Consider the following 11,609-nt stretch of genomic DNA (forward strand, 5'->3'; position numbering starts at 1 on the left):
ATACAACTTCATGGAAAATTATGAAAAAACTGAAAAGAAAGGAGAGCCCAGGAGAGGCTATTAAAGTCTCCAGAACACAAAATAGGACAGAGTGTTTGGAAAGGGCTAGGAATCTAACTTCAAGCACATCAGATAAAGGGACGACAATGAGAAAGGGGACGGGAAATACAGGACTGAAGGTGTTGTATCTGAATGCACACAGTATACGAAATAAGGTAAATGAGCTTGTGGCGCAGATTGAAATTGGCAGGTATGATCTGGTGGGCATTACGGAGACATGGCTGCAAGGGGATCAGGGCTGGGAGCTAAATATCCAAAGATATACAACCTATCGAAAAGATAGGCAGATTGGCAGAGGAGGTGGGGTTGCTTTGTTAGTAAGAAATGAAATTAAATCGATAGCAAGAAATGATGTAGGGTCAGAGGATGTAGAATCTGTGTGGTTAGAGTTGAGGAACCACAAAGGTAAAAAAAAACATAATGGGATTTATGTACAGGCCTCCGAACAGTAGTCAGGATGTGGGCCACAAGATACACCAGGAGATAGAAAAGGCGTGTAAGAAAGGCAAGTTTACAGTGATCATGGAGGATTTCAATATGCAGGTAGAATGGGAAAATCAGCTTGGTAGTGGATCCCAAGAAAAGGAATTTGTGGAATGTCTACACGATGGCTTTTTGGAGCAGCTTGTGGTGGAGCCCACTAGGGAACAGGCAATTCTAGATTTAGTGATGTGTAATGAGGCAGCTAAGGGAACTAAAGGTGAAGGAACCCTTAGGAGGAAGTGACCATATTATGATAGAATTTACCCTGCAATTTGAGAGGAAAAAGCTGGAATCAGATGTAACGGTATTACAGTTGAATAAAGGCAACTACAGAGGCATGAGGGAGGAGCTGGCCAGAATTGACTGGGAGATAAGCCTAGCAGGAAAGACAGTGGAACATCAATGGTAGGAGTTTCTGGGAGTAATTTGGGAGAAAAAGCAAAAATTCATCCCTAGGAAGAAGAAGCATACTAAAGGGAGGACGAGGAAACCATGGCTGACAAGGGAAGTCCGGGACAGCATAAAAGCTGAAGAGAAAGCATACAATGCGACGAAGAGCAGTGGGAAACCAGGGGATTGGGAAGCCTACAAAGACCAACAGAGGACAACTAAAAAAGAAATAAGGAGGGAGAAGATTAAATATGAGGGTAAACAAACAGTAATATAAAAGAAGATTGCAAAAATTTTTTTTACATATATAAAGGGCAAGAGAGAGGCAAAAGTGGATATTGGGCCGCTGGAAAATGACGCTGGAGAAGGATTAGTGGGGAACAAAGAAATGGCGGAGGAACTGAATAGGTACTTTGCGACAGTCTTCACAGTGGAAGACACGAGTGACATGCCCAAAGTTCAAGAGAGTCGGGGGACAGAGGTGAGTATGGTGGCAATTAACAATAAGAAGGGGCTAGGAAAACTGAAAGGTCTGAAGGTGGATAAATGACCTGGACCAGATGGATTACACCCCAGAGTTCTGAAGGAGATAGCTGAAGAGATAGTGGAGGCGTTAGTGGTGATCTTTCAGGAATCACTGGACTCAGGGATGTTCCCAGAGGACTGGAAAATCGCTAATGTAACCCCCTTGTTTAAGAAGGGAGTGAGGCAAAAGTCGGGAAATTACAGGTTTAATAGCCTGACTTCGGTCATTGGTAAGATTTTAGAGTCCATTATTAAGGATGAGATTTCAGAATACTTGGAAGTGCATGGTAAAATCGGGCAAAGTCAGCATGGTTTCATCCAAGGGAGGTCATGCCTGACAAATCTGTTAGAATACTTTGAGGAGGTAACGAGTAGGTTAGACAAAGGAGAGCCAATGGATGTTATGTATTTGGACTTCCAGAAGGCCTTTGACAAGGTGCCACACAGGATGCTGATCAGTAAGATAAGAGCCCATGGTGTTAGAGGCAAGGTACTAGCATGGATAGAAGATTGGCTGTCTGGCAGAAGGCAGAGAATGGGCATAGGGGGGTCCACCCCAGGATGGCGGCCGGTGAGTAGTGGAGTTTTGGAGGGGTCAGTGTTGGGACCACAACTTATCACTTTATATATTAATGATCTAGTTGAAGGAACTGAGGGCATCCTGGCTAAGTTTGCAGATGATATAAAGATAGGTGGAGGGACAGGTAGTATTGAGGAGGCGGGGAGGCTGCAGAAGGATTTGGACAGGTTTGGAGAATGGGCAAAGAAGTGACAGATGGAATACAACGTGGGGAAGTGTGAGGTCATGCATTTTGGTAGGAAGAATAGAGGCATAGACTATTTTCTAAATGGGGAGAGAATTCAGAAATCTGGAGTGCAAAGGGACTTGGGAGTGCTAGTCCAGGATTCCCTTAAGGTTAACTGCAGGTTGAGTCATTAGTTAGGAAGGCAAATGCAATGTTGGCATTTACTTCGAGAGGACTAGAATATAAAAGCAGGGATGTGGTGCTGAGGGTTTCTAAGGCTCTGGTCAGACCACATTAGAATATTGTAAGCAATTTTGGGCCCCGTATCTCAGGAAGGATGTGCTGGCCCTGGAGAGGGTCCAGAGGAGGTTCATGAGAATGATCCCAGGAATGAAAAGCTTAACATATGAGGAACATTTGAGGACTCTGGGTCAATACTCGATGGAGTTTAGAAGGATGAGGGGGGATCTGATTGAAACTTACAGAATACTGAAAGGCCTGGATAGAATTGACGTGGGGAAGATGTTTCCATTAGTAGGAGAGACTAGGACCCAAGGGCACAGCCTCAGAGTAAAGGGCAGACCTTTTAGAACAGAAATGATGAAAAACTTCTTTAGCCAGAGAGTGGTGAATCTATGGAATTCAATGCCACAGAAGGCTGTGGAGGCCAGGTCACTGAGTGCATTTAAGACCGAGATAGATAGGTTCTTCATTGGTAAGGGAATCAAAGGTTAGGGGGAGAAGGTGGGAGTATGGGGTTGAGAAACTTATCAGCCATGATTTAATGCGGGGCAGACTCGATGGGCCGAATGGCCTAATTTCTGCTACTATGTCTTATGGTCTTATTATGCGCGAAAGTGCCTCCATACATAACTGGACTTCTCTGGGTGTTGAGATTGGGATAAAAGGCAATTGGTGAAATTGTGACATCTCAGTTCAGGAGGAGCAACGTTAAAAGGGAAATCTAGAGCGACTGGGAGCAGATAATTTGTATTGTCACCAGAAATAAACATCTTGATGTGAGCTATTCAGACAATTACTTGAAATCATATATGTTTGGCACTACCGCGGAATCTGCGAATCAGACTCTCTGCGGGTCCAATGCCTCAGAGTGTTTAATGTTACCTGAATTCACAATCGACAGCAAATAAATAGAAACCGGAGCAAGGATCGAAAAGAGAAGGAAATCTCTACCGAGACATTCACAATTGTTCATCTTGTTGCCAATGAACCTTTAAATGTGAACATTGTGTAAGAGAGTGTTTGAAGTGGGCGGGCGAGTCAGAGGATTGAAACTGTGTTTGTGTGACCGTTCTGATCAGGACATTTCCGAGTCCCGCTTAGGTAAAATAAAAATAATTTCCAAAGAAATACACCCCCTGCTCCCCAGCTTGACGCCAAAGTGAGATTTAAAGACAATTTCTTTGTTGTTTTCTAGATTTCAGACTAAAAGTAGAGGACATGTCATCGATCGGGTGAAGGAGCCGCAGTTAATCGGGTTTAAATCGAAATTGGAGTCTTCAATTCGAGTGAATTATTTTCGACAGCGAACATTACAGTGTCAGAGATGAGAAGGATTCAGTCTGGGACACTGCAGAGCCGGAATTTCCATGGAATTGGGAAGTTTGTGAGGAGAGAAAAACACAGAGAGGCAGCAGCAGCCTGGAGCTGACAGCAGCCTGTCTCCGCCCCGTCCGCTCGCTGCCTTTAAGTTGCTCAGTGCCGCCACCAGCGGCTTCATTTCTCAGCCCGTTCAGATTGACAGAGACACTTTTGTGCAGAGTCCCGGAACATGACCGATACTGCAGCCGCCGAAACGGCTCCTCCAGCCGCTCCCGCCGCCCAGGTCAAGACTCCCAAGAAGAAGAAGAAGGCGGCTCCCCGGAGCAGTGCAGCCGGTCCCAAGCTGGGCGAGCAGATCCTCAAGGTTGTGGCGGATTGCAGCGATCGCAAGGGGATGTCGCTGCCCGCGATCAAGAAGGCGCTGCGCGGCAAAGGGCTGGATGTGGAGAAACTCGGCTCCCAGATCAAGCAAAGCGTCAAGAGGAATGTGAAGAATGGCTTCCTGGTTCAGGTCAAGGGCACGGGCGCCTCGGGCTCCTTCAAAGTCCCTAAGAACACAACCCCGGGGAAAGTGGGAAAGAAGGCGAAGGCAGCAGCTGGCAAGAAATCTCCAGTGAAGAAAGCGGCAGCCAAGAAGGTGACAGCAAAGAAAGCAGCGGCCAAAAAAACTCCAGTCAAGAAAGCAACGGCCAAGAAATCTCCAGTCAAGAAAGCAGCGGCCAAGAAATCCCCAGCGAAGAAAGCAGCGGCCAAGAAAACAGCCAAGAAGGCGGCAACTCCCAAAAAGCCGGTGAAGAAAGCAGCCCCCAAGAAAAAGTCTCCGGCCAAGAAGGTGACGGGCGTCAAAAAAGTGGCGATAGCGAGGGCCAAGCCCAAAACGAGATAAGCAAAGACAGAAAAGAAGGGAAACGTCCCGAGCAAATTGTAAACCTCTAAACCCAAAAGGCTCTTTTCAGAGCCACCCACATTTCACACGAAAGAGCTGATCCCCTGATCATTTGATCCCTGTCTCCGCGCTGGGAGCTGATTTCAGGTGGAAATGTTTTATTTTCCTGTAAATCCAATATTCCCGCTGACTCCCTGAAATGCGCTTCACCCGCACTTCCACTCCCTCCCCCAACTCCGACACTCATTCCTGCAACAACACACATCGATAACCTTTCCGATTCGTATCCGGGGTGTGTCCAAGAGCATTTAATGTTTATCTTCCTTTCTTTATTCAAATATTCAGGGTGGGAGTCTGCAATAGAGAAACCAGGTGTAAAGGAAACTCCTCACAGCTGACACCCAAACCCATTATTTTCTCTCATTCGGTTGGGAGATGTTGGCTAAATTCCCAATCACTGTGGGAGCGGAGGTGTAGGTGGGGATGGAATTGGAGCTGGGGTTGAAATCGAAGCAGAAATTGACTCGTAAGGAAAGTTCATTATTGAGGCGGAAATGAGACGGACAAGACAATGTTTAATAGATTCGAGTTGCTAATTAGCTGCTTCATCATATTCAAGTGTGTAAGTTCTGTTCAAAGACTCTGTTCACTTCCCTTTAGAATTTGACAAATACAATTCTGTTTCTGGCAGGCAGGAGGAGGAGCTGGTTTACCAAAGACGTTGTTCTGTCTGTCACTCAGTCTCTCCCGCCCCGCCTCTCACACATTCTCTCTATCCCTTCCTCAGACATTTCGGGCCTGATCTACGAGGAGACCCGCGGGGTGCTGAAGGTTTTCCTGGAGAATGTGATCAGGGATGTTGTCACCTACACCGAGCACGCCAAGCGGAAGACGGTCACCGCCATGGATGTGGTGTACGCTCTGAAACGCCAGGGCCGCACTCTCTATGGATTCGGCGGCTGAACAAATCGACCCGACTCTATAACAAAACCCAAAGGCTCTTCTAAGAGCCGCCCACAACCTCACCTTGAGAGCAAGTGACCTCAGAGCGGGAGAGGGAAAGCGATATGTAGTTTTATATAAACACAGCGTTTCCATCTGCGCATTTTCCATTAACAATATGATCGTGAGTCACACAAGTTTCATGGTTTAATTTAGTTCGGTTTTCAGGAATTCGTTTCCATGATTCCTGCCGAAACTCGATTCAAAGCTTGACTGAGGAACACGACAGCTCCCAAACTAACACCGAGTTCACAAGATAAAGGCCATCATTTATTACACTTTAATCAGGAGTAACTATTTTGAGACACATCATTCTCGCTTCTTCGCCCCATTATCACCCTGTCTTTTTTCTTCGCCATCTGTTCCTGGGTCGTTGAGACATGACAGGGTGTGGGGGGTACCAGTATACCAGCTTTTAATGGATTAGCCTGTACCGATGCAGCATGTTGTCTGGTTCCAGGGAGCACTGAACAACTTTATTCTGGCCTGTATCAGGGCGATCAATGAAATAACCCGAATTTAAACGGGAATGTAAGGCGAATATTGAGAGGCTGATAGAAAAATCTGACTACACTTAATCACCTCGATTCTGCATCTCAGGACGGACGGAAGGGTGAAGTGGATGATCTGCTTTTGGTGCATGGTTTGGACTGCGAAGATGCATTTACGCACATTGTGGAAGATAGTTCAAATATGTAAACTTAGATATTAACTTGATTTACAGAAAGGGTGCGCAATCCGCCCACCCACATCGCCTCCCCCAGCCATAAAACACTAGAAACAAGAGCCAAGCCATTCTCTCTATAACATCTATAGGGCTTTGACATGAATAAACCGATAAGGTTGATCAGTTTTAAATGTGAGACCCAAAATTCCGCCCATCAATAGGAGTTTTATTCCAGCCTGCTGTAAACCGATCAGGGAATGAATGAGAATTTAATCCACGTTCAGAAGCCGGAAGTCGGAGCTGGGACCGAAATGGGGCTCGCAAACATTGAGACCTTGTGATATTTGTCCATTCAGATTGATTTTATCTGCCTTCAAACTAGGTTTATTTTAATGTCAGTTACTCGTCCCTTTGAAATTGGCGGGCATTGTGAAATTGATGAACTGTCAGTTTCTGCTCCACCAATCAGGGCCCAGGAATCCATGCAGCCCGCTGCTCTTTTCAAATTTCTCGGCGGGATTGCGCTGCATCCAATCAGGACAGGAGGGAGGTGACGGACATGTCTTAAATAGACAGACACAGAGCGGCTTGATTATTCTCAGAGTCTGTGTTCCACAGCGTTTGTTATCATGGCCAGGACCAAGCAGACAGCGCGCAAGTCGACCGGAGGGAAAGCTCCCCGCAAGCAGCTGGCTACCAAAGCTGCCCGCAAGAGCGCTCCAGCCACGGGCGGCGTCAAGAAGCCCCATCGCTACAGGCCCGGCACTGTGGCTCTGCGGGAGATCCGCCGCTACCAGAAATCCACCGAGCTGCTGATCCGCAAACTGCCCTTCCAGCGCCTGGTGCGAGAGATTGCTCAGGACTTCAAGACCGACCTGCGCTTCCAGAGCTCGGCCGTCATGGCCCTGCAGGAGGCCAGCGAGGCTTACCTGGTGGGACTCTTTGAGGACACCAACCTGTGCGCCATCCACGCCAAGCGAGTCACCATCATGCCCAAGGACATCCAGCTGGCCCGCCGCATCCGCGGGGAGCGCGCCTAGACTCACCCTACCCGACTCTAGACTTCAACACCGAGAACCACAAAGGCTCTTTTAAGAGCTACCAAGTCGGTCAGAGAAAGAGCTGCGATCTCTTGTTAAACACTCCAGCACCTGAAACCCTCAAACCTAAATTTATTTTCTTTCCTTTTGATTACCCGGTTCCCTCCCTCTGCTGCATTTGGAATTATGAGGTGCTTCCGTTTATATTTGTTTGTAATTTTACATCATTTAATTGGAAATGGGATGAGTTAATTATTCAAAGAACATTTCCCTGAACATTGGCAGTTGGTCATATATAGATGCAGCACAGACTCCTCATGTCTGGAAAAGGCAACAGCACCAGCGTCTCGTTGTAAGCAGCGCTTTCACAGATCGCATTAGAAATATAATGTCATTCGAATCGATAGGGATGTTATCGCACATGCGGATAGACAACAGGTCGCCCCTTTCACTGATTAAGTGAGTGGCTCTGAAAAGAGCCTTTGGGTTCTCAGTTTAAAGAATGGTGGCTTCACTTGGTCTTGGTGGCTGCAGAGGCGCCGCTTTTCTTGGGCAGCAGCACGGCCTGGATATTAGGCAGCACCCCGCCCTGAGCGATGGTCACCCCTCCCAGCAGCTTGTTGAGCTCCTCGTCGTTGCGGACGGCCAGCTGCAGGTGCCTGGGGATGATGCGGGTCTTCTTGTTGTCCCGGGCCGCGTTGCCGGCCAGCTCGAGGATTTCAGCCGTCAGATACTCCAGCACGGCGGCCAGATAGACCGGGGCTCCGGCACCCACACGCTCAGCGTAGTTCCCCTTCCTCAGCAGCCTGTGAACGCGGCCCACCGGGAACTGCAGTCCGGCCCGGGAGGAGCGAGACCTGGCCTTGGACCGAACTTTCCCACCGGTCTTTCCTCTTCCAGACATTGTAACAATCTCACAAGCACTTTCACAGAGAATGCTGATATCCGCCTTCTTTCAGTTCCCTTATACCCTCAGGAGGAATGGTGGTGCGCTCAGAGCTGATTGGTTAATTGTAATATTCTTAAGATTATCGTCAAATTTTTCACATTGCCAATCAGATCTCTGCCTGACTCACCAATCTGGAGTCGCCACGAAATTGAATTCGGAAAGAAAGAGCGCCAAATCGTCAGTTACTAACCGATTATAAATTTCATATTTGAAACTACCGCCAAATAATAGATCAAATGATAAATCGCACTTAAATCGGAATAGCTAATTCAGTTTTCAGACTAAGAATGTAATATTCACTCAATCTCTCTCTAATTTGTCTGGTCTGCAGTTTACCTGTATCTGTTAATTTCTGATTGGGAGTGCGGAGTTTCATGTATCTGACATCAAGCGGAAATTCAAGGCCCCAATTTAACAGATTCTAATCCTTCGTATTATTCAATATTGAAAATCCCGCCAGCACATTTGTAAAACGAGGAGCTAATTTCATGCAGAAAATCGCCGTTACAGTTAACACAGTCAGTTCCAAACTATTAAAAGTTAGGCCTCCCTTATTGTACTATATCATCTTTAAACGCAAATACCTCACTCGCTTTTAAAACCAGGAATCCATTCGTGTTTAAACTCGGACCTTTTTGCAGTCCTAACAGCCGGCGGAAATTCACGTTTACCGAGTGCTGCGGTTAAGCAATATCAGACTGGATGTACAAGTGTGATATTATTTTAAAATATTAAAATTACATTATAATATTGTATCCAGATTGCAGGTTATTAATTCACTCCAATTTGAAGTGGTTCCGAATGAGTATTTATCTTGTTGCACGACTCGTGTTCGGTCTGCAGATGGAGCCAGGTCACAATAACTTGCACCTTATCGTTTCTGAACACACGTCGAGAAGCAACGGGCCTAATGCTGCTCTTGGAACTTGCCGAGCTCGCCTCCCGCCCCCCGTTAAAGAGGCAATGGTAGTGGCCAACTCATCGCCCTCCATACTGATCGGAACAAGCTGTTATATTCTGCACTTGCTGTTTTCTGCATTGGAATAGTGACTTTAGCTCTGAACCTCTCCGTCACTGCAATTCATTTATGCATTTTATTCTATAGCTGTCAGGGCCTGGAAGTGACTGTGAGGTGGACTTTGCTTCTGCTGCCATCAGCTTTTGACAAGCTGTAAAAATGCCAGATTCATTCCGTGTGTATCAGTCTCTGGTGCTACACACGAAAGGTGTTACCCTTCAGCACCTGTCAGTTTGTGGTACTGTGTATGACTGCAGGATTAATACTCTAAATTTCAGTTTTGTCTCCCTTGCGGTGTAGAATTCATTTCATTTCACAATTTCTGTTTAGGATTGAGAAATTGTGTATTTCATTATGTCCTGTCGCTATCCGTGTACTGTGATCGAGTTAATTTTGCACTAAGCAGTAATCTTGTATTATAGGTGGATTTAATTGTACCTCTGTGTATCGCTAAGTATCTCTTATGTACTCAAGAGTGGGATTAATTCTATGCCCTGGTGCAATCAGTGAGAGTGAATTCCATTTGAATCTGTCAATATCTGGAAATTAATGTGTGGTTCAAAGAGATACTGATTGATTCAACATCTTTGAGTGAGCGTTGTTTTGTGTTCGTCAATCTGTGGCATGTTATGTGACTGTGGGTTTCCTCTGTGTCTTTTTGACTGTTTTTCCTTTTTTTGTCGTGTGTGTGTGCGTGTTTGTGTCTGTGTGTGTGTGTGTGTTTGTGTGTTCGTGTTTGTCTGTATCTGTGTTTGTGTGTGTGTGTGTGTGTTTGTGTGTGCGCGTGTTTGAGTGTGTGGCTCTATCTCTGCATTTAATTTTCTGCTATTTTGTTTGTGGTTGGATAAATGCTTTGTTTGTCCTAGGTGCACCTGTGTTTAAGTATTTGTGTGCGTGTGTTTGTGTATGTATGTAAGAGATCTTGTGCGCATGTGTGTTTATGTATGTGTGTGTGAGTTTGCTTTGCATGTGTGTCTGTGTGTGTTAGAGCATGACTCTGCGAGTGTGTGAGTGTTTGTGTGGGATTGTGCAGGACTCATTTCCCGTTTGTCTTCGTCCGGTACAGGATGTAGTTTTGGAATTAATTTACATGAAATTTAAGTGTCAATCCTGTGAACGTCACCTATGGTGGAATTAATTCCCTATATCTCAGTGATTGTACCGATCGTGTATCTCAAATTTGTGCTCTGTGTATATTTTTCCTTTATTGTACATGTGTAGCTTTCTCCTGTACCAAATATGTATCCCATGCATGTGTGTGAAAACTATTTCTTCAATGCGTTAATCTATTACTGTTTCCCGGCTCTGTTGCAGATTTAGACATGAAACTTTGTATTTAACAAAGACAGGTTTTATTCATTTGTTTTGTTTGAATTAAGGTATAGCATTCAGGCTGCAACTCGGCAAAAGTCTTTGTGAATGATAATGAGACCCTTGAAATTACATGCTGTGTACCTCATATCTGATTGGTTCAGTTTGTAACGATTTTACGTTATGAATCATAGTGAGCATATTGACCTGGAACGTGTTGTGTATTCATGCTGTACTAATTAAAATTACACTTTCTCCTTATTTCAGATATGGCATGAGATCTTTTGAGGGGAATTTAACGTGCCCCCAGACTCTTGGTCTTTGGTACGGGCTGTTATGTTTTAATTATCAACTTACATGTTTTGATGAATTTTCACGTGTAATTTTACTGTAGTTATCAACATCTGATCTCTCTGTACCCAATCTCTTCTTATTTTGAAAAGTCGGTTATGGAAAAATTGATTTTATTCTGCACCTCTCCATCTCTGGTATGTGTCTGTGGTTTTATAATGTGGGTGTCTGCCCCTGTTACGAGAATCCAGCTTTCTTCTGTATCTGTCAGTGCTCCCTATGAGAGTGGTGATATGTTATTGACTGTACTTGTCAATATCGGCTTTATGAGTGCGGCAGCGCCCCGAAGCCGAATTTCACATTGGGAACACATCAATGACCGTCCTGATTGATCACTTTTTAATCGTTAGCAGTGGCCTCCTTCTGTGCAGGGATTAGTTCTCTGATTTGCATTGACAGGATGGTCAATAAGCATCCAGTGCAACAGGCAGTTATCAAACTATGGTCAACTGCTTGTAAGGCAGGTATGTTAATCCCTGTCTGACCATCAGACTCTATCCTACGCTACACCATCTGCATATAGGAACACATCACACTATAGAGTTTTGGACTTTTGAATTTGATTTTGTCAATTCCCCGTTACATCATCTAATTTAAAGTGCTTCTGCTGCGTACGTA

At 45.4% G+C, this 11,609-nt stretch overlaps 3 protein-coding genes across 3 annotated transcripts; 2 read left to right on the forward strand and 1 right to left on the reverse strand.

Annotated features, from left to right (window-relative positions):
• The first annotated feature begins 3,996 nt into the window (after window positions 1-3,996).
• Window positions 3,997-4,653, forward strand: LOC144672455 (histone H1-like). The gene has a single exon (XM_078534297.1). The coding sequence runs from the start codon at window positions 3,997-3,999 to the stop codon at window positions 4,651-4,653; it is 657 nt and encodes a 218-aa protein (XP_078390423.1).
• Window positions 4,654-6,951: 2,298 nt separating this feature from the next.
• Window positions 6,952-7,362, forward strand: LOC144672371 (histone H3). The gene has a single exon (XM_078534217.1). It carries the CDS (start codon window positions 6,952-6,954, stop codon window positions 7,360-7,362), a length of 411 nt encoding a protein of 136 aa, XP_078390343.1.
• A 511-nt stretch (window positions 7,363-7,873) lies between these two features.
• Window positions 7,874-8,266, reverse strand: LOC144672444 (histone H2AX-like). The gene has a single exon (XM_078534287.1). It carries the CDS (start codon window positions 8,264-8,266, stop codon window positions 7,874-7,876), a length of 393 nt encoding a protein of 130 aa, XP_078390413.1.
• Window positions 8,267-11,609: the final 3,343 nt, after the last annotated feature.

This window comes from Cetorhinus maximus, chromosome 38 (assembly GCF_964194155.1).
Source record: "Cetorhinus maximus chromosome 38, sCetMax3.hap1.1, whole genome shotgun sequence".
Taxonomy (NCBI): domain Eukaryota; kingdom Metazoa; phylum Chordata; class Chondrichthyes; order Lamniformes; family Cetorhinidae; genus Cetorhinus; species Cetorhinus maximus.